Consider the following 23,025-nt stretch of genomic DNA (forward strand, 5'->3'; position numbering starts at 1 on the left):
CCAAGTGTGGGGAAATTAACTAAACAAGTGTGGATGCACAGAGGATAAATGGCAGAATATAAAGGTAAAGGTAAAGGTACCCCTGCCCGTACGGGCCAGTCGTGTCCGACTCTAGGGTTGCGCGCTCATCTCGCTCTAGAGGCCGTGAGCCAGCGCCGTCTGAAAACACTTCTGGGTCACATGGCCAGCGTGACGAAGATGCAGCTGGTGAGCCAGCACCAGCGCAGCACACGGAAACGCTGTTTACCTTCCCGCTATAAAGCGGTACCTATTTATCTACTTGCACTTTGACATGCTTTCGAACTGCTAGGTGGGCAGGAGCTGGGACTGAACGACGGGAGCTCACCCCGCCGCGGGGATTCGAACCGCCGACCATATGATTGGCAAGTCCTCGGCACTGAGGTTTTACCCACAGCGCCACCCGCGTCCCGCGGCAGAATATAATTTGTATGTTATCTGGTTTTGCTTTATTACATAAGTTAATAAAAGACTATGGCTGTCATGCTCTGAATATACATGGACAATTGTGGAAAGGTTTCCTAAAAACAAACAAACAAAAATGCTTTTACAACACTAGCAATTACGCACTCCTGTGTTGTTTATATCATTGTGACAAAAATGGATCATGTTAACTGCCTCGACTTGTAACATCCAGCTTATTCTGTTTACCTGGGGGGGGGGGGTGCAACATAGAAAATGAATGTTTTGCTTTGTTTCCTTTTTTAAAACAAAATTTATATATCACTCGATGTTAGTAAAGCCGCTAAGTGGTTTACAAGAAGTATTAAAATTATCAACAAAAAGGGTTAAAAACAATTTAAAACATAAAATAACAGTAAGAAAGACTAAAGCATGTCAACTAACAAGAGGGATCTGAATGATTTGGAACATGTATTTCTGCTACCGGCGGCCTCTGGCCAGGTGACCCTTAACTCAAGCCACCCTTAACTGCTGATAAATTGGGTCATCTTTTGATTCCTGTCTTGTTTTGAGAGAGTGTGTTCTCAAGAGCCAATTATTTATCTTGTTTATGCACTGCAAATCTTGAACCCTCAAAGTTTGCTGTGCATAAATTGGATAAACAATTGGCTGCTTCCTTTCTTTTCCAGTAGGACAAGGTGGGGAACACAAGGCCCGAGATTGCATCCCCCCAGGGGTCTCCCCCGGCCATGTATCCTCTCACCAGCCCTGCTCTGCATTCCCTCTTCTTTTACTGGGCTGAAATGTCAACTAGATGACCCTCGAGGTTCCCTTCCAACTCTACAATGTCATGGTTCTATGATAATGTGCTCATCCATCCTGTTACTTAATGTAGATAGTACATTTCTTGTACATCCATTGATTCTCCAACTTCAATATGACATTCTCCTCTAAATCATTTCCTTCCCACATTTTATCCTTTGTCAATTCAGATTTCCCCATACCTTCTCCTTTTCAGAGTATCCCTTCAATGAGATGAGAAAGGCTTCCTAGGCTATAAGAATTCTCTCTCTCTCTCTCTCTCTCTCTCTCTCTCTCTCTCTCTTTCCTTCCTTCCTTCCTTCCTTCCTTCTGATTTAGCTACCCTATATGTATTCTTTTTCTTTGAAGAACCTATACACACACTTTTCTTTCTGCATTAGCGGTATTCACAAGGTACTCTTGTTCCAGAGGACATAAAGTGGTTTGACTACTAGTGAAATTCTCCCTCTCCTGAATATTTTTACACGTGGGTGTGTCTGCCACTATTTTTGCATGCATCTGCATGCTCTTTATGCAACGGGGCTTTCAGTGTCATAGTGGAAGGTGCAGCCGGTTACTCTCTGTTTGTATGATAAAGTTTGTGAGATGTAACATAAGCAGTCAAATACGCTTCCTGTTTGCCCAGAGTGAACACACAGGGGGTGTTACTCCAGCCAGGACGACTTTCTGTCACACCTGGTCTGGAGCTTCCTCCCCCTGTGTGTGACCAGGTAGGTGGGTGTGACCCTGGGAGACCCCATAAAAGGGGCTGGTCACACAGCCACCTCCGTCTTCTTCCTCCTGATGCCATGCTCTCTTGATACTGATATATTATCATAGAATCATAGAGTTGGAAGAGACCACAAGGGCCATCGAGTCCAACCCCCTGCCAAGCAGGAAACACCATCAGAGCACTCCTGATATATGGTTGTCAAGCCTCTGCTTAAAGACCTCCAAAGAAGGAGACTCCACCACACTCCTTGGCAGCAAATTCCACTGTCAAACAGCTCTTACTGTCAGGAAGTTCTTCCTAATGTTTAGGTGGAATCTTCTTTCTTGTAGTTTGGATCCATTGCTCCGTGTCCGCTTCTCTGGAGCAGCAGAAAACAACCTTTCTCCCTCCTCTATGTGACATCCTTTTATATATTTGAACATGGCTATCATATCACCCCTTAACCTCCTCTTCTCCAGACTAAACATGCCCAGCTCCCTTAGCCGTTCCTCATAAGGCATCGTTTCCAGGCCTTTGACCATTTTGGTTGCCCTCCTCTGGACACGTTCCAGTTTGTCAGTGTCCTTCTTGAACTGTGGTGCCCAGAACTGGACACAGTACTCCAGGTGAGGTCTGACCAGAGTAGAATACAGTGGCACTATTACTTCCCTTGATCTAGATGCTATACTCCTATTGATGCAGCCCAGAATTGCATTGGCTTTTTTAGCTGCCGCGTCACACTGTTGGCTCATGTCAATTTTGCTCTCAGCCAGCAGCACATGGGCTCATTCCCATATGGGATGAACTCAAAACCCTCTTCTGCAACTCTAAGCTAAAGCCTGTCTTCAGGGATCCAACTATGAACTGAATGTGAGTAAACTTCTTATTACTTTTAAAAGAATCTTCTTGTGTCTTTATTATTATTAGGAGGGATAAAAGGGGACTTAACAGGAACAAAACCCAATCTGGACAAAGCCAGATTGGATTGCTTAAGTAAAGAGATTCAAACGAATCTACCAACTAGCTTCCTGCTATATACTGGGACTGTCATTCTGCTGCTGACTCACAAGTGTGAGTGAGGAAGGATACTATTAAATCATTACATCCTCTCCTAGTATCTACAACATTCCCACAAAGTTCACCTACACTTTCCAGTAAGGAGGGGAAGAAACCCCCTGGGGAACTTGCCTTCCTATGAAAGCAATTGAATGCTGAAAGGATGGAGGAATGTGGCCATGGAGGAGGAGGAGGAGGAGAATGTAGGGTTTCCTATCATCATTTTCACTTGGAGTCCCCGATGGGCTATTTATGTTAGGATTATTCGTGCATATTTCCCATTTGCATCGCCACCCAAACAGGATGCGACCTTTTGCCCGCTGGCTTCTACAGACTTCTGAGTGAAACAGCAGGACAGCCTATAAAAGAAGAAAAATAGAAAAACGAGCCTACAAATGTGAATTTCATGCATCCGGAGGCCTGAGCTTAGAGCCCTGGTCAGAGCCGCTCCGCGAGTCCTACCCCACGTCCCTGCCCCCAACCTCAGTAGCTCCCCCTGCCTGACGCCCTCGATTTCTCTGTGGATTTTCCGCCGCCGCCGCCGCGACAGGCCACGAAATCGGAACCTTCATCTCTTCTGCTTCCTTTACATCTCCGCGCCCGCCCGCCCGCCCGCCCGCCCAGACACCCACCCGCAACCGCTTCAGGTTGGGAGGATGGGGCCTGGAACCCAAACACGTCTAGGCTAATAGTAGGTGCCTTTTCCCCTTTCAGAAACGTTTGCAACAGGAAGAATGGTGACTCAGGGACACCAGACGGGGCTCCCCAGAGCCAAGAGGGCAATTCCCTGGCGTAGATCAATGGCTGGATAAGGTGCCCTTGCGCCCCATCCACCCCCGACTTGTGGGCTTCCCGTAGGCAATGCTTGGTCTCTTCGGAAAGAAGTGGCCTGGTTCTGCAGGACTCTTCTTCTCAGGCTCTTACTTTCTCCTAGACGTGGGGAGTTTTTGATCTTGAACCTGCGGGTGGGTGGAGGTAGTTCTTATATCGAGGTATCGCACTCCTTGTAGGAATGGACATGGCATTCGCAGTTTCGTGCGCCTCTTCCAAACGGTGCCCTGGCGAACGAGGAGGCGACGTTTCGCCGAGGTTTCCTCCTTCCCTCACACTCCAGTAACGTGGAAAGGCCAGCGATCTACAAACTCCTTTCTGGGTTACTTGTGCTGAGAGTTACAGCAGCGAGGTGTAAAGAGGTGACCCCAGTTTTCTTAAAACCCGGTAACCTATTGAGAGAGAGTTTGTGTCCCATTCGAAAAAGCCAGTCCTAAACATTCCCAGCCAACAGTTCCAAATGTACCAGCAAGACAGCTACGTTGATTCGGTCAGAATCGCAAAAAAACCAAAAGTCAACACTTTTAATATCCATTAGTTTACATGCGAAAAACGTTTCACGTCGGGTTTATGGTGTTTGGCCAGGTTTCGATTAGGAAAGGCGACTGTTTGCAAAAGCCGAATATATTATACGCCTTGAAATCATCTTCAAATTTTGAGCTCTATAAAGTAGCAGTAGAATGGATAGAAAACTGGCAAGATTAATCAGAAAGTTATATTGAGCGTTTGCTCAGGATAACTCTCTGGTGGGTTGCAATAAGCTTCCCAAAGCAGCGTGAACTTGTTTAAAGGGTTTTAGTGGATCTGAACAGTTTTAGAAACGCGACTGATAATTTTTATAACTATAGTGCGCTCTTGCTGGAACGGAAGTTCCATGGAACCTTTTGAGGTCTTCACGTATTTAAGACTGAAACTAACTCCTGCGAGGAGCAAGTCGTGAAAGATCCCCGTCTTTGTTGCCGATATCTTTATAAAGGCACCCAGAACAAGCTTCCCCCCTGAACAGCAGATCACGTAGAGTATAAACCTTTAATCTGAGTAGGGATTTCCTTGCGGGGTTCCCCCGATGTTTAAGGCACTCAAAATGCTTCCAAGGTGGATCTCATTTTCATTGCTGAAAGTAATTCATTGTTCCTCCATTCATTACTACATATACACCGCCCCACGTATGTATAAAACATAAGCCCCCCCCCAAACTTCTCGACCGAAATACAGGTTTTGTTAAAAGCACCACAAGTAAAAAAACCAAACAAAAAAAACCACCACCACCACAACCCTTACATAAAATAAGATCATGCTGTAAAGGTCCGATACAGTCAACACCCAGCACTTTAAGAGCACGGCCCTGTGCGCGCCTGCTCAGAAGTTCCGTGGGACTTACACCCATCTACGTAGGTATAGGATTTGCAGCCTAAATTAAATATTGATTTCAGTGGGAGAGGTTTAAGCAAGAGCTGAAGTCTCCCACTGAAATCGAGGGGCCTCCAAAGTGCTGAACCTTGACTAGATTCCTGTGCCCCTTTGTTCCACAGGGCGGGGTCTCTGAAAGAGATGCCCGTGCTTTCAAGCAGCAGACAGGGAGCCTTGCCTGAGCTGGCAGTGCCACTTCAGACTGCAGAAGATGACACGTGTGATGGCATGCTTCCCCCAAAAAGGATCCTTACTCCCAGGAAACAAACGCGTCATCAAGGAAGTCAAGAGAGCATGGTTTTCTATTGGTGTGGAGCCTGCCATCTGAAGTGACATCAGCCAGACATAGGTTGACATCTCCTGGTGCCCTTCTCCGAAGCAAGCTCAACAGCAAGCCTCTTCCAAGAGCGCGCAAAGAAAATTGGAGGAGGAGGAGACTTGGCCATAGGTTAGTGACCTGCTTGCCTGCTTCGGCTGCTGTTTGCTGCCCACTCGCCACTGCCCACTTTGCACCAGCACTTGTCCAAAGTACCTCGATATCGCAGGTATTGTTAGCGTTGTGGCAGGCACAACTCCTTTGGGGATGCCCGCTCAGCACCACCCTTTGGTGTTATTGGGCCAAGACGCATGGAGAGTCACATAATAACGTATGCTATTGTGTTACACAGGTAAGTGCTTCTGGGCGCGTGCAGAGTGTCAGTTCTTCACCCTGATGCCCACAGTGCCCACAACCTTATAGACTTCCAACTGCCAGCGAACAGTCTACAGGGAGCAGAATTCCCCCTTCCCCTCTCCTTTCCCGAATGAAGCGCTTTCCGCATGGCCCCTGACAAGAGTCGGTAGGCGTTTCATTTTCCTTCTTCAGCAAGCAACTTTGTAGCTCGTAGAGCTTCTGCCGTAGAGCCAGGACTAGACCTGATCGTCGCTCACTTTTTCTTACCGCCGCTAGACCTCGTCTCCACACACGTTTTCTCCCAGGCCAAAGGCGATCGCTTTCAGGGCTGCTCCTAGAAAACGGGAGCACTGGCGGCTCTTCATCCTCACAGGGGTCGCTCCATCTTGATCAACGAGACGTCGGCACCGTCTAGTCTCACCTCCCCAGCCAGCGTTCAGTCCTACTCAGAGAGGACAGGAAAGGCGCGGGACGCGGAACTCTTCGAGGGCCACAGCGGTAGAGCGCCAGTCCTTCTCAAGCAAAAGAGGGAAGCCACACAGAGAGGGAGGAGGGGATCGGCCTCTAGCGGGTTGTAAATGGAGGGCGCTTGTTTTTTACCTCTGCGTTTCTTCTAAAGATAAGAGCCGTCACCAAAACACTTGAAGGAGACCCAGCGCTAGAATCAGGCTCAGCCCTAGTTAGGAATCCGACGGTAGTGGACCCGACGGGTTCAGGTCTGGCACACGTTTAATATTCTGTCAACCCAGATTCTCCTCTCCGTGGTTACACACACCCACACACACACCCACACACACCTGCTTTAGTAAATCCAGCTGCCAGGCGGATCTCGCTTCTGGCTTCCAGAGGAGAACGTGGTCTCTGCCCGAGAAGTCACTGCTGCTGTTCTTCATCATCCGGCTCCGACGTGACTTGGAACAAAAGCACTCTCTCCCGAGGTATGCGTTTAGAATCGGATTCTTAGACGGACAGAGAACTGGGAAAGCTCCAATCCTCATCCTTAAACACAAGGCCGAAGCAAATCCGCTTTCGTTTCCACGGGACACGCTTCCCAAACGGTGCCACTCTCTGTAGTCCGTGCTCCGACGGCACGCTCATTTTCACTCGATATCTTAAGTTGGACCGGAAAATTCAAGCAATGTTGTAGCAGGGAGCCGAAATCTATCCTTTCCTGGGTACGGGGGGGGGGGGGAGGGGAGTGCTGTTTTCTTTCTTTAGCCCAGTGAAGTAAGCGCTTGTGGCATGCAGTCCCCACACTGCAGTGTCCGCAGATTTCGTAGGCGCAATTTGTCCTGTACAGTACTTGGACATCCCTTTTCCTTGGACAAGACTTTCGATTTCTCGCTTTCTTTTCCCACTGCCCAATATTGAAGGAAGAGAACTGGAGGACTTCAAAGCTTGCTTCCAGTTAGGTGTTTCAAACAAACCTCAATTCAAATCTTATCCTACTTAGCAATTATAACGCGCTTTTTCCATGCTCAAAGCGCTCCTCTTCTATTATCTCAGTCATCTTTACAACAACCCTGTAAGGCAGGAGAAACGTTCTCATCCACGCGCGCACACTCAAGGTGTTGCTTTCAAGCGGGGGGGGGGGGCATTTCCTCTTTCGCCAACTTTCCTGCCATAGTTTTGCTGGAGGGCGCAAAAAGGACCCAGTCCAAGAGCGGCTGGCGCTCTCAGGCGCCCGGCGGGTGTGCGCTGACTCCGCGGGTCGTGCCGAACGGGCCTGGAGCGCACCCCTCGAGCAGTCGGTACAGCAGCCTGAAGAGGCCTCCAGGGCAGAGGCGTGCCTGCCCAGCCATCCACTTCGATGTCCTTTAGGATGGTGTCCAAGGCAGGCCTTGCTTGGCAAGGCTGCCGCGGGGGCGCGCCGGGCCTCGCAGGACTCGGCCTCCCCCAGCTTTTGGAGCGAGAAGTCGAGACGGCGTCTCTCAGGGGTTCCCAGTGAGCGGGGTCGGGGTCCCGAATAGTTGCTGAGGGAACCCTCCGAGTTGGGGTCCCTCTCCCTCTGAGGGCCTCGGGGAGGCGGGGTCCCGTGGGGTGGGCGCTCCTTGCACGCGGGGAGGGGTTTCCTACCTTGGAGCAGCTGGAGGTGCCTCTCTAATTGGCGGGGGACCCCCCCCTCTCCACTGGAGGGGGCTCCAGCCGCAGAGGCAGCGAGTGGCTGCTGGGGGGGCAGCCTTCCTTGTGGCTCCGCCCCCGCCGGTGTCTGTCGTAAAGCGGGTGCCGCCGGACTAAAAGAAACCCCAGCTAGGAGGCGAGAGCTGCGGGAGGGCTGGCGCGCCGCCGCCGCCGCCGCCTCCTCCTCCTGCTGCCGCCCCTCCTCTCCTTGGCCGGGCTCCCGCGGCGGCGGGCGGCGGCGGCGGCGGCGCTCAGCCCCCTTTTCGTCCGGACTCGGCAGCCGCGTCGGCCGGGCGAGCGAGCGAGCGAGCGCGCAGGGAGCCCAGGAGATTCGCCCGGCGAGCCATGTCGCTCAGCCCCAAGCACACGACGCCCTTCTCCGTGTCCGACATCCTCAGCCCCATGGACGAGACCTACAAGAAGTTCGGCGCCATGGACGGCAGCCTGGGCGCCCCCCTGGGCGTGGGCGCCGCCGCCTACCGGCAGCCCCAGAACGCAGCCCTGCCTCCGCCACCGCAGCAGCACCCCATGGGCGCCCACAACGCCGCCGCCGCCGCCTACCACTCCATGGCGCACGCCGGCGTCTCGCAGTTCGCCCACGGCCCCGTGGCCGGCTACTGCAACGGCGGGCTGGGCAACGTGGGCGACCTGGCACCTTATCCAGACAGCGTGCGCGGAAGCGCAGCCGCCTCGGGCTGGTACGGAGCCAACGCGGATCCCCGCTACCCCACGAGTAAGCGGGGAGGGGCTAGAAGGGAATAGGGCTGGTGGGGCTGGTGGGGCTGGGTACTCAGACTGCATTTTCTCTTCCAGCGCCCTTACCCCTAAATTTGGGGAGCTAATTGGAATTCCGCAGTGGGGAGGGGAGAAATACTTTGGACGTGCTCAGGGACACTCTTGACATCTCAGGGCGCATAATAGTCCCAGCTCTTTGGGACTCAGTCGCCTTAAGCGCTTAATAAATCTGAGCTCTCCATACTTGGCGAGGGTGACGCTTTCGGCCCCAGGTCCCTTTCCCCGAGATTGCCCTCTGCTCTAACTGCCTCCTAACTCTCCCGTGTGTGTGTGTGTGTGTGTGCTCAGTTTCCAGGCTAATGGGCCCGTCGGGGGGCATGAACATGGCCGGCATGGGGGCTCTGTCGGGCATCGCAGAGGCTGCCAAGTCCCTGGCGCCCGGGCTGCACGCTGCGCCGCGGAGGAAGCGCCGGGTGCTCTTCTCGCAGGCGCAGGTGTACGAGCTGGAGCGGCGCTTCAAGCAGCAGAAGTACCTGTCGGCGCCCGAGCGGGAGCACCTGGCCAGCCTGATCCACCTCACGCCCACGCAGGTCAAGATCTGGTTCCAGAACCACCGCTACAAGATGAAGAGGCAAGCCAAGGACAAGGCCGCGCAGCAGCTCCAGCACCAGCCGCAGACGCAGACGCCTCCCGAGGGGCCCGGCCTGTGCCAGCAGCAGCAGCCGCAGCAGCAGCAGCAGCAAGCCCAGGCGGCGTCTCCCAGGCGCGTGGCCGTGCCGGTTCTGGTCAAGGACGGCAAGCCCTGCCCGCACAGCGCCGCCGCCGCCGCCGCCGGTCAGTCTGCCGGACAAGCTCCCAGCGCCAGCGGGGCCGGGGGCAGCGCTGCCCAGCACCCGCAGCAGCAGCAGCAGCAGCAGCAGCAGCAGCAGCAGCAGCAGCAGCAAGTGACCTCCCTGGGCCAGGCGCCGGACCTAGAAGAGATGTCCCCCAGCCCGCCTTCGCTGCACAGCCAAGTGGGCGCCCTGGCGCAGATGGACGCGGCGGCCGTCGAGTATAACGGCGGCCTGGTCAACGCCAGCTTGCTCTATGGCCGGACATGGTAACAACCCCACAAACACCTACCCACCCCCGCACACACACCCCAAAATAAACCGAACCGCCCTGTTGCTTTTCCTTCCCCGACCCCCGCAAGAGATGCCCGCTCCCGGGACGCAGCGACCTTCTCCTGCGCTGGCGGGCTCCGACGGCAACCAACTGGACTCGGTTGGCTTAGGGAGACAGGGGCAAGCTCTCTCTGCCGTCTAAGTCCTCCTCGGCTCCAGATCATCCTCAGGCCACTAGCCCAGGTATCTGCCTACTTGCTGAAGACTACAGCAGGGGGATTAAGGAACGATTTGTTAACGCGGAGTTGGGGATTATCCGGTGGGAGCAGGTTGTTCTCTGGCGTAATTTTGTCATCCGCTCCAGTGGTGGGCGGGAAGGCGGGGCACAGAAGCCCCCCACCCCAGCAAAGCTTGAGCTGAATATGTTCATCAAGACAGCTCCTGGGTGGTTCCAGAACTGGGGTGTTTTGTACATATCCGATCAAGGCAACCGAGCAAGATCAACAATGAAGTGCAGGTTATCTCTGGAAAAAAGGGAAGAGATCCTGTTACTAACACTAATAATAATTTTATATGGGAGTCCCTTAAGTGCAATCTCGTTATTATTGATTGAGAGCTGATTGAATTGGAACTCGAGGTCGCCTATCAGCATGATCCGCCATTTTTACAAAAGGGAAGGCGCAAGTGTCGCCTGGACGGTGGCGGGGGAAGGGAGAGAGAGGGAGAGAGAGGAACCCAGACATTCGGGATACCCCGTCATAGGGGTAATTTCCAGTCCAACTTTTTGGACGCGGACGCGCAGGTTTAAACAGAAAGAAAAGTTTTTAATTATTGTTATTTACTATGTGTTCGAATGTATTACTGGCAAAACCTCATACAAACCCAGCCATTGTAGAAAGAGCAGGCAAAACAAACGGCCGCCTCGTTTCATTGAAAGGTACATGAACAGATGAGAGAGATGCGCACCGCTCCCTGCCCAGTTCCCATAACAGGTCCAATTCCGTGAGAAGTTCTCCTGCGCAAACCCCACTGAAATCAATGCGAGCTGAGGAGGAGCACGAATAAACTTCCTTGAGGAGCAACGTGCGCCTCACTGAATTGGAATCTCCACGTTGGCAAAATAGGGTTAGGACTGTATTAAGAGCTGAGCTCTTAAGAGGACCAAAAGTAGCAGTAAACATGGACGGGGCGGATAGAAACGGCAGAATTCCTCTGTCCATTAGACTGGGAGCAAAGGATCGAAATAAATCCACAGGCAGGAGAAGGTGGCCCTGAAACTGGAAACAAATTATGTTTGCCTTTGAAGGCTGAAATCTTCAGAAAAGTTTAAATTGCAGTGGGCTTTAAACAGTCTCGACCCAGGGTAGGATTGCGTCCAAAGTCATTTATAGTCTCTGGCGTGGGCAGGAAAATCGCTTTTACATAATTTTGTAAGTCTGTTCTTTGGGCGGCGGGGGAGGGGGTTTATTCTGTTGTTTTAGTTGTCTGGCTGCTGTTTGCTGTTGTTTGCTGTTCTTAAAGAATGGGATTATTATTCCTTCCAACACGCTGGGTCTGAAATAGATCTGCCGTTCTCAAAACTAGCACGAGGTTTGTTCGTAACCATTTTTCCTCAAATGGTCATCAGAAGCAAAGAGATAATGTCCCACGAAGTCCTGCTTGGCGGAGGCCGTGTGTGTGTGTGTGTGTGTGTGTGTGACTTTTAAATAACTGGGTACAGTTTGAAAACCTCAGATTGAAAATAACACGAATAAAGTGAAGGCTGGATCGAAATATGATCACAACCATGTCAGTGAGCCGATTCTGCCTACTTTACGCAAAGCAAGGGGATATCAGAAATTCATAAAACAGGATGCCCAAGAAGAGAGACGCTTGTGGTGCCTATTGAAGGGAAGTTCCCGGTTTGCTGCTGCTTTTTAAAAAATTGATAACATAGGAGTTAATTTATATAATTTATGCCATTAGTTAGCTTTAAAGCGGGCACAAGTTCACCTGCCAAAACCCCACTGGCAGGACCAGGAGCCACGTGAAACCAGGGAGTTCCCGGTTCACATTCGTGGAGATGGCGCAGGAGAACTTCCAGGAGGCTTTAAGGTCCCGCTTTACCGAGCTGAATGGGGCTTTGCTACCACCCAGCTCTAAGTGCTTCTGGCCGGTGCTGAATTGAAGTTTCTTCCGCGTAAAGAGTTCTGTTTAGGATCTCAGAGCACAACCCAAGTACTCTTGCCCAGCGCACAGAATTCCCCTCCCGCCCTGGAATGGCGCGATCCTATGCACGTCTACTCAGAAAGAAGAAAGACATTTCCTTGGGAGGAAGTCCGGTAGGACTTACTTCCCAGTAGACACGCGAAAGACTACGCTTTCAGTGCATTTTAGGTAATTATTTTGTAAACACGTTATTGGGCATGATGGATTTCCGTGTCTCCACAATTAAGATAAATTTGGGCATTTTCCATTGCTCTATTTTCTCCGTATTCCTCAAAGAGATATTTACTGCTAAGTTTAGGTGGGAAGTCAGTTCCATTAAAACAAATGGATAATTCTTTTTGAAGTTAACACTGGATCTTTGGAAATACAGTATGTGTCATTTAAAATAAACTCGGAACCAAGAGGACGCGATTCCAAAGCTAGGCTCTTGTTTAAGTCTTTTAAACGAGAAAGCTCAAGTTTAAATCTCTATCTCTCCTTTCACACCAGTATGAAGTACCACACTTGGGCTGGATCCTGTCCATTCGGAGCAAGTTAGACTGCGATGGAAGGCCCATTTGAATTTAGAGGGATTTAGGCTGCACTCGCCACTTACCTAAGCCACATTTAGTTCAATGGCACTTTCGTTTATGTAAGCGCATGTTCTGCCGAACGTGGCATTTAAGGTGATTGCAGTCAATGGGACTTAAAAGTTAGTGGCTCTGAATTTACTTTAGCTGTATCAGGTTAGTCTTAGAGGGACTAAGACACCGTGTTGTGTTTAGAAGTCGGGTTAAAAAAAAAGCAAAGCAAAACCACGTTGTGAACGAACGTCTGAAGGCTGCAATCCTAAATACTAGGAAATCAGTCCCATTGCACTCAGCGGGTCGTACTTGGGAACGCCAGTTAGAAAATGCATGGGGAAGAAAGAGAGGCTCAGACTGCAGAGAGACGAAATGGGCTTAGCGTATTCTGTGGTGTTTGGTTGATGCGGGATTTTCGCCTTCTTCGCTGCTCCGGACCGAGGCCCGGAATGCTACCTATAACAAATAGCACACCTCTTTCCGATTAAATCCGTTTGCGATTCAACTATAATAATTATGAGATGGCACAAATACCTGGGAGTAAGTCTGAACTTACTGGGACTTGCTTCCCAGGAAAAATGCACAGGATCGGACTGTAAGTACTTAAATCCAAGTATTTGAACTTAAAGGTAAAAGGACCGGGTTGCATGAAATGTTACAATCCTGCTGCACCCTCACTTCCCTCCCACCTCTTATTGTATTTACTATCCTAAATAAACGTTTGGACAAAACATACTTTAGCCATTTGCAGGCACCAGTTTTATTTTCCCTGTTATCTTGATTAGGATCACTTTATTTGGACCAATAAATATTCATTTTTAAGTTACTGTTCTTTGGGACTTAAAAAACAATGACATCCAATTGTCTTAAAGTAAGAGAGGATAAGGCGGGGGCTGGGAAATATCAGCGACAAAGAACTTTTTGGAAAAGGAAAGTGTGCGAGATGGAGGCAGAAAAATAATTCCATAATTATTAGGGAACTAGTGAGTTATTCGCCTTTTTTTAAGATGTACGCTTACTTACCTGTAAAACTAAATGCATTGCCTCGAAAGTCCATTGGACGTGGCAATACTCTCGAGTAAATGTGCATACTGTGACCCGACAATCCTATATGCACGTCTACTCAAAGGTAACATCCATTGAGTTTAGTGCGGCTTACTCCAAGCAAGTGGATATAGGATCGCAGCCAAAACCTGATTAAAATTACTAGCACGTACTCTCCCACCCACCAGAAATGTTCCTAGGATAGAAGCGGAAATGGGTAAAGTCATAAGTTTATGAGCAGCACTGAGGCTGTAAATACCTGGAAATCGTTCCCGCTGAAGCCAATGGGAGTTTATTCTAAGTGAACATCTGTCGGATTGGGCTGCACAAAACTCTAAAGCGAATATAGAAACCGAGACCGCGGGGAAATTATGTGTTTGGGGCCACGCGAGAGTTTTGTCTTCCGTGGTTTGATCTGGCACAGTTCATTTAGACACGCGAGCTAGGAATGTGCACTTCTGAACCGGACCACACGTGGTGATCGGGAAAAAGCTGTTGCTTGGGCAGGCCATTCTTGCGGGAGGAAAGTGCGTGTGGACCGGGACTACGCCAGGCGCAAATATCTGTATACCAAGGAGGAGAGCCTCAGGTGGTCTAACTTGTTCTGGGCTCTGAACTAGCGGGGCTGAGCCCAAAGAGTGAGAGCGACGGAGCAAGTGAAGAAGCGACATTGGCTTGGGCCACCCCGGAATGGTAAAGGATTCTCTTGGTATTTACAGCAATTCAGTTTAGAGACGAAGGGACTTCCCCCAAACTGCAAAGGCCTTTCCCGTGCGCCCAGGAGCTCCCCCAGCTCGCCTAAATTTGAGGGTGACGACGCAGATACACGCGCTCCAACTGCCCTGGGACTTCTCCGGACTTGAAAGGAACAGGCGCTCGGCAATGGCTCTCCTGGTCACTCCAGCGGAGCTGGCGCTGCAAAACTGCCCGGTGATTTGTGCCAAATTATTCGTAGGGTTATTATTCATTTCTTAACTCTTGTGTGGGATTAAAATCCAATCAGACCATTTTTGCAAGCCCTGTTCCACACCATAATAAAGTGGAGGAAAGGAGATGGCATTAATGGGCAGTTCTTTTTAATGTGAATAAAGAGCCAGAGATAAATGGAAGGAAGGGGCCTGAATATCGGGTGTTTGCTCTCAACTTTTATCTCTAGAAAAAAATGTTTAATTTAATAATCTAAATAAATGAGTTTCTTAATTTGTCCTTGCACAAAGGCAGCAACAGTTTTCTTAGTCCCTGCACAAAGGCTGTGCAAGTTTTCCAGTGTGTGCAAGTCTGGGAAAGTTTCATTTTAAACCTAGAAATTCTGTGTGTGAATGCACACATATATTATTTAAAAATGTGTATCTCACCCGCAGTGAGTCAAGGAGAGCTCTTGGCTTGAAGCTGTAATGGGAAGCCTGAGAGATGTCTTTTGAATGCCTGACACGTGGGCAAGGAAGGCACCAAGCAAGGAAACACCACTATTTAGCTGCATGTCTAAAGCATACTAAGTTTAGCTTGGCAAGATTTGCTCAGGAATTGTGATGACTAAGCAACACTACTAAACTGAAAAGGGCATGTTGCACTCTCCACCATAATGCATCAGAACATATCTACTTGTTCCCTGTGCAGCTCCTAACAGCAGAATAAAACTATTTTTTAAAATAACAAATATTATAACCATTGCAAGTCTTTACTACTCTTCCCATCCATAGCTAAAGTACATATGCTAGCTACTGAAAGCAGTCTTTGCATGTGCCTGTATAAATATATTGTAAAAGGTTCCTGGTACTAATTTGTCCTCCAACTTAAAAACCCTTTATGATTGAGAAGCCAAACTGGTTCTTTTTGGGGAGCAGCGAGGGTTTCTCCGTCTTCCTCGGCCCAGAGCAACCTTCCTTTCCATTCAGCTGCGACATTTTTCGGGCTGCTTGAAAGAAAGGGCTTCTCCTGCAATTAGTGCTGCCGAGATCCTTAAGGCGAAGACAAACCAGGCAGACTTGGGTGAAGCTCATTATCTGAAGAGGTGGTTAAGTGTCTTTGGTGTGGCCCGGCCAGGAAGGGGTCTTAAGTGGGAACAAAGAGCCTCCCAAAGTTTCTCTGGTGCAGTGGAGGGCAAAGTCAGCTGGAGGAGCACTCTCCCTCTCCAGCCCCTGGAGTTGGGGGCCCTTGAGAGGCTCCCTCCTGCAGGCCTTTAATTGGCGGCCAAGATTGTCCAGGAGAGAGACCCTGCATTTAACTCTGCAAAGAGGCACCTGCATGGGGGAGAAGGGGCTGGACGAACCGGCTCCTCCTGCTGCGACTCTGAAGGCAAATGGGGATTATTTCATGGTCTCTTAGGGGAATTTCAACCTAGGGGTGTATGAGAACCACCATCCAGAACCATCCCTGCAAAAAACCCCTTTCCTGTGTACCAGGCTCTGTACAGAGGCAGAAATGACAGGGCCTTTCCCCACAATAACTGACACAAATTGATAGCAAAGATTCTTATGGCACCCTAAAGACAGACATGTTTGTTATAGCGCAAGTTCTTTTGCTGTGACAGGCTGACAGGCCTACTTTGCTGGGAGCACAAAACAATCTATCAGTTTGATAATATTTTTGAATTGGTATAGTCATTGGCTAGGGGCAAAGAAGCCACAGAGAATAAATCAATCCTTTCCTGGATCATTCCTCTCCGTCCTGTTATTCAGAGCTCTAGAAATTTGGGGCTCTGTTCAACTCTGTTCAACAGGTGTATCTTTGCTAGGGTCCTTCCGAAGGCAAAGGTGCTGGGAAAGAGTCACAGGAAAGTATCTATAAAGGCAGCAGCTTTTCTGAATGGCTGGCAAGGACATTTTCTAAGCAGGGGAAATTGTAACTGCTTCACATGATTTGTAGAGCATAAACCTAAAATGTGAAGTGTGAACACAACCAACAAGCATTTGCAAACAGTTCCTCACACAGAAACACTCCTCAGAAAGCTTCTTCGGCCTGCTGATCAGAAGGTCAGCAGTTTGATTTGCGGCACTCCAGGCATGCTAGAGCACTACTCCTTGACCACTGGCAGGGCAGGTTGAGGCTGATAAGACTTGGAAAGCCTGAGTTAGCCACCCCTGCTCTAAAAGAAACCCTATAGGAGAATGTGCTAAATGCCGTTCCATCTTGATTTTTTAGTTAAAAGTAATGTTTTAAGCAGGGATGCGGGTGGCACTGTGGGTTAAACCACAGAACCTAGGACTTGCCGATCAGAAGGTCGGTGGTTTGAATCCCCGCGATGGAGTGAGTTCCCATTGCTCTGTCCTAGCTCCTGCCAACCTAGCAGTTCGAAAGCATGCCAGTGCAAGTAAATAAACAGGTACCACTGCAGTAGGAAGGTAAACGGCGTTTCCGTGCACTCTGGTTTCCATCACGGTGTCCCATTGCACCAGAAGCGATTTGTTCCTGCTGGCCACATGACCCAGAAAGCTGTCTGTGGGCAAACGCCAGCTCCTTCAGCCTGAAAGCGAAATGAGTGCCGAACCCCATAGTCGCATTTGACTGGACATAACTGTCCAGGGGTCCTTTACCTTTACCTACCTACACACACAAGCTTTCACTTTACTGTGGCACTCAGTGAACAATGAAGAAGCCCCCATGAATGCTCTGGTCTACCCCTCCATTCATGGGCAAACAATATCGCAACTCTCTCCCTGGCATGTCTAGCTGTCTCGGAGATCTGCCTGTTTCACAACTTGGTCCCTCACTTCCCACACCAGCTTTAATTTTTGTCCACTGCACTTTTTGGTCCTATCCTGCAAAAGGGAACAGGGCTCCTCCATGATCCATGACAAACAAAAATGCTGAAATTCTCTTCCACACAAAAATGCAGTAGGCTTGTTCTCTTTCCTAGCGGGGCCACCCTTACTTCAAAAGAGGCCCAGGGCTTGTTTCAAGCATTCCATCCCACATTCTGATCTACTGGAGGAGGAGGAGGAGGAGGAGGAGGAGGAGGAGGAGGAGGAATGAAACTCATATGATAGAGCAGACTATACTACTTCAGACTACAGATTGCTGGTACTCCCCTAAACAAATTCCATGCAAGTAAAAATACAAGGAGCACGGGAGCAAGCAATGGTAGTCCAGTCTGCGCCGTCACCTCATTCTGCTGCATGTCTGTTTATACCAAGTCTAACTTGAATTAGCTCATAGTAAACATACTGGATCCAGGTACGAGCATAAGCTAAAGATTAGCTAAAGTTTAGGCATAAAAAAACATGGGGTTATACCCAGTGTTATTCATACTCAAAGTAAACTCACTGAAATCAACTGACCTCAATCCATTGTTTTCAGTGTTTCTACTCAAGAGTATGACTAACATTAGATAATAAAACCATAGTTGAAAATGAAGTCAATTTCTTAACATTCCTGCTGAGGAACCAGAACCAATCCTCAAATCAATAGTGAAAAATACGCCTAATTTTAAAAGTAATAATTAATGGGGTGAGTGCCATGTCCATTACATTAGAGTGCAATCCTAAACTGAATTCTGAGTTGAAATGCCTAAATTCAATGCAGTTTACTCCCAAGTAAGCATATGCAAGATTGTAGCTTCAGTTTTTCAACAATAGATTATTAGTAGGTGAATATCTGAACACAATGTTGAAATGCATGGCGGCTTTCACAGGTGGAAGCATTAGCATTAAAACCTCTTAGTAAGAGAGGAAATTGGTCGACGTACAGAGAATTATTAATAGAGGTGGAAAAAGGGTTAAAGCTGAAAGAATATGAGGAACTATAGTTTTTTTCTCAAAGTTGCTTACATCATAGACAATTAAATGAACAGTTTAAGGCAGACAATAAGAAAGGTTTCAGCTACACAGTGTCAAACTTTCAAAAAGAGATAATTGAGAGTGATACAAAATTACTCAAAAAATGTATAATCTCCTGTTATATGGGGAAACGCTGGATGAAATGGTAAAGTCAACACAAATAAAGTGGGCTCATGATTTAGGTCACAATATATAAAGCCTCAGCGCCTAGGACTTGCCGATCGAAAGGTCGGCGGTTCGAATCCCTGCGGCGGGGTGCGCTCCCGCTGCTCGGTCCCAGCGCCTGCCAACCTAGCAGTTCGAAAGCACCTCCGGGTGCAAGTAGATAAATAGGGACCGCTTACCAGCGGGAAGGTAAACGGCGTTTCCGTGTGCGGCTCTGGCTCACCAGAGCAGCCATGTCACGCTGGCCACGTGACCCGGAAGTGTCTCCGGACAGCGCTGGCCCCTGGCCTCTTAAGTGAGATGGGCGCACAACCCCAGAGTCTGTCAAGACTGGCCCGTACGGGCAGGGGTACCTTTACCTTTACCTTTTTATACAACTTGAAAATTGGGGAAAGATGTGGAAGGTGAATTTAAAATTTACAGATTGTATTTTGTTGAAAGAGAATTATATGAAAATGATGTATAGGTGGTATATTATGCCAGAGAAAGTGGTAATAATGTATAAAAAGGATCTAAAATCTGTTGGAAATGTAAAGAAAAAGATGGTACATTTTAACATATGTGGTGGGAATGCAAAAGGGTTAGAAATTATTGGGAAATGATATATAATGAATTGAAAAAAATGATTAAAAGGACTTTTGTTAAGAAAACAGAAGCATTCCTCCTAGGAATTTTAGATCAAGATTTAAAAAAAGAAAATTGGAAATTATTTATGTATGCAACAACAGCAGCAAGAATTGAATTAGCACAAGCTTGGAAGACAGAAGAAATACCAACGAAAGAACAATGGCAAGGGAAACATAGAATATGCAGAACTAGCAAAATTAACAGATAAATTACATGAAAAGGATAACAAAGACTTTAAAAGAGAATGGGAACCATTGACAACAGGGGCAGGCAACCTAAAGCCCAGGGGCTGGATCCGGCCCAATCGCCTTCTCAATCCGGCCTGTGGACGGTCCGGGAATCAGTGTGTTTTTACATGAGTAGAATGTGTGCTTTTATTTAAAATGCATCTCTGGGTTATTTGTAGGGCACAGCAATTTGTTCATTCCCCCCCAAAAAAATATAGACTGGCCCCCTGCTGAAAAAGTTTGCTGACCCCTGATTTACAACATATATGAAGAGGCAGCATAAAGAATTGGACTCATTGGCAGGGTTTGAATAAACAAACACAATTGTATATAACAAAAAGTAAGACTATACGTATTGGGAAAATTTTGGGAAACAACACACAGGGTGAGTAATATGGAAATAAAACAAAATGGGAATGTGAGGGAAGTCCAGAGGAGGAGGGGGGAAATATGGAAAATTGTTAGAGAAATATTGTTAGAGGATGTATTTTTTTAAAAGAAAGAAATCCATTGCATTTTAGAGTGACATCTAGTGCACATTAAAGCTCTTATTTGTAGCATTAGTCCTCCAACGCCTCATTCACACATGCAATTCATCCGTTGATGTAGCAGCCATCAAGCGATGAACATACATGTGAACTAGTCCTGTCTTATCCTAGCTTTGGACATTTTATTATTATACACTGTGACCTGTTCTTGAATGCCTTGCTCAAAAGGAGGCATATAAACACAGAAAACAAATGAACAAGTTCCTAGAAAAAGAAAATCCCTGCATATAGGAAGATGACAATTCTATTAACGTTTTCTAAATTAAATGATTTGGGACCCAGCTGAACTCCCCTTCCTGCCACGGCTGGTGTGGGAGTTTCCTGCTGCAAACCTCCTGAGAGCAGAGAGCTGGGATTGCGCGAACGTAGTATACACCTAGTGATGTGGTAAGGGGTGAACTATAGATTTCCCCTTTAGTGTATTTGTAAAAGAAGTGGGGAAAGCATTGCTAATTTATCTAATTTAATGGTTGGGTAAGTGCTTCAGGAGGAAGAGGTATTTATTTTAGACCATTCATTTTTAATATCTCAAAGTCAAGCTTTAAGAAGTTATGGAAGGAAAGAAGAGTGTTTTTTTCTCTCTTTCTCTGTCTCTCTCTCACACAGTTTGCTTTAGTAGGCAGGCAGCATAAGTGGGTCCTGTGGATGAAGTAGCATAGGAATGACTCAGCCAAACTTGAGAACTTCTAATTCTTGTCTAATAATATGAAAGAAACTGCATAACAAAGATACATTGATGTTGTAAAACTTTTACTTCAAAACTTCACCAACTTTTTTTTAAAGGGACAAATACATCAATGAAGCACTTTAGAAGGAATGCTGACCTAAAGTCTTTAAAACATTGTGCTTGTAGATAGCCTCTAAGCTAACTTCCACAATTAAAACACAATTTCTCTGTGTGTTTTCAATGCTATTCTTCATAGGACAAACCTTTTCCTAGCTGTGAACCAAAGGGATATTCTTTTGTGAATACGAAAGGCATCAACAATGTAGTAATGCAATAAAAACCACACAGTAAAGACAGAACAGGACTCCTGCTTCATTAGACTTTTCACACAAGCAAAATAAGTGCTAATTTCACTTGTATTCTGCAGTACAGTTGTAAAGTAACATATGTATCATATCAAATCTTATCAGTAAAAATGTACACAGTTTAAAAAGAAAGTTTATCACCTAGAAATTACTCAGATGATAAAGATGGTATTTAAAAAAGGATTATTTTAAATGGTGGAAATGCCGAAAGCCTAATTCCAGTTGTATCTTCCAGAAGATGGTGGCAATGGGTAAGGCCTTCCATAACCCTGCAAAAGAGAAAGATAGTATTACTCTACTTTTTCCAGTCATAAGGTAGTACAAAACAGAAAGAAGAGATTACAAGAAAAGTGGTACAAGAAAAATAAAATGACATGCAAATGGAGGCACAATCCAGCCCAAAGTTAAGCAATTTTATGCCTCATCAAACCCAGAGAGAATTAAGGATGTGCTTATCTTTCTCTCTAAATCAGCAGGTCTTAACTTTGGCTTGGATCATAACCCTCAATTGCCACCAATCCTTGAACTCCATTATAGCTATTTTTATTACTATTACTATTAAAGTTGCCATTTTTTTCTTTGAGTAAAACTGGACTTTAAAAGTATAAGGGGAACCTAAAACGGAAACTTGGTAAATTAACATTACAAAACATATTACAAAACATATTTACATGGAAGTTTAAGTTTAACATTAACCCTATTAAATTAACTGCTTGAGACTTGAACTGACCAGTTACTCTTGACCAGTAACATGAAATTATTGTTCACATTCTTTTATTTGCAGCCTGCAAAAGGGTCACTCAGCTACGTGAACAACAGAATACTAAGAGTTAATTCAAAAGTCGGCAATTGTAAAAGAGGACTCTTCTGCAAATATGTACAATATTTCAATAAAATACATTTTGACATAGGGTACAAAGTAGTAAATAACCTTATAGTTTCTCTGAAAGGGAGCTTAGGGTAACTATTTCATGCTATGCTTAATAAACAGTACTTGCATCTATGCAAAGGGTTAGCAAAGAGGCCTGTGGCCAAAATCTGATCTCCAGACTTCTATCTGATGCCCCAACAACTGCTATTCCACAGGCAACCTAGTGTGTCTGTGGCAATCCTGTGACAGGTGAACAAAGCATTTGATGGGCTGATGCCACGTGGCCTGCCCACAGATCTATTGGGAAGTGGTAGAGACAAAAAGGAATCTAATGCTGTCCTTGAGTATGGCACGTATATTTTGGGGGAAATTTTACAAATGAAACCCAAACCTGAATCCAATTCTGGGGTCCTATTTAGGCTCTCTTTTGAAAGACAAAAGATCAAAGTAATAATCAGCAACCAATCCTAACATTTGCAACTTGCAAAGTGCCTTACAAAAAACTCTGCATTCTTCACTCCACCCCCATAGCTTGCAGCAACTGCTAATGCCAACCAGAAACACATTTTCAGCTGTTCTGGTAACTAGAAGTGGCTAGCATGATGCACTTTTTATTTGCAACTGTGAGACATGTCCAGATGTGGAGAACCTCAGTTTTTCATTTTCAATACAGTGGTGCCCCGCAAGACGAATGCCTCGCAAGACGAAAAACCCGCTAGACGAAAGGGTTTTCCGTTTTTCGAGGCGCTTCGCAAGACGAATTTCCCTATGTGCTTGCTTTGCAAGACGAAAACGTCTTGCGAGTTTTTCCCCTTTCCCCCCCTTTTAGTAAGCCGCTAATAGCCGCTTAGCCGCTAATAGCCGCTAAGCCGCTAATAGCGCTAATCTGCTAATAGGGATGCTTCGCAAGACGAAAAAACCGCTAGACGAAGAGACTCGCAGAACGGATTATTTTCGTCTTGCGAGGCACCACTGTAGCCTTCCCTGATGAATGGCTTTTGAACAGGAACAGGATGTACATCCAGGTGATGGTTGTGTGAGTGTTTGGACAGCTCCACCCCCCTCGCAACTGGGGTAAGAAGCATCCACCAAATGCTCAGGAC

The 23,025-nt window shown here is 47.4% G+C and overlaps 2 protein-coding genes across 2 annotated transcripts in view; one reads left to right on the plus strand and one right to left on the minus strand.

Annotated features, from left to right (window-relative positions):
* The first annotated feature begins 8,305 nt into the window (after positions 1-8,305).
* Positions 8,306-10,663, plus strand: NKX2-4 (NK2 homeobox 4). Its single transcript, XM_079983628.1, has 2 exons — positions 8,306-8,757; positions 9,108-10,663. Exons 1-2 carry the CDS (start codon positions 8,370-8,372, stop codon positions 9,860-9,862), a joined length of 1,143 nt encoding a protein of 380 aa, XP_079839754.1. The 5' UTR covers positions 8,306-8,369; the 3' UTR covers positions 9,863-10,663.
* A 10,375-nt stretch (positions 10,664-21,038) lies between these two features.
* The window catches only part of XRN2 (5'-3' exoribonuclease 2), a 65,004-nt gene continuing 63,017 nt past the window's right edge, over positions 21,039-23,025 (minus strand). Inside the window, exon 30 of the mRNA XM_079983496.1 lies at positions 21,039-21,320. Within this exon, the coding sequence (XP_079839622.1) occupies positions 21,264-21,320 (57 nt within the window). The 3' untranslated portion in view covers positions 21,039-21,263. The remainder of the gene's footprint in view (positions 21,321-23,025) is intronic.

Source organism: Podarcis cretensis (assembly GCF_951804945.1).
Source record: "Podarcis cretensis genome assembly, chromosome: 7".
Taxonomy (NCBI): Eukaryota; Metazoa; Chordata; class Lepidosauria; order Squamata; family Lacertidae; genus Podarcis; species Podarcis cretensis.

Excerpts from the sequence above, each read along its gene's own strand:
- NKX2-4 (XM_079983628.1), top strand. The coding sequence starts at position 8,370 with ATGTCGCTCAGCCCCAAGCACACGACGCCCTTCTCCGTGTCCGACATC. Across the intron at positions 8,758-9,107 it reads GGATCCCCGCTACCCCACGA|TTTCCAGGCTAATGGGCCCG; the intron begins GTAAGCGGGGAG and ends GTGTGTGCTCAG.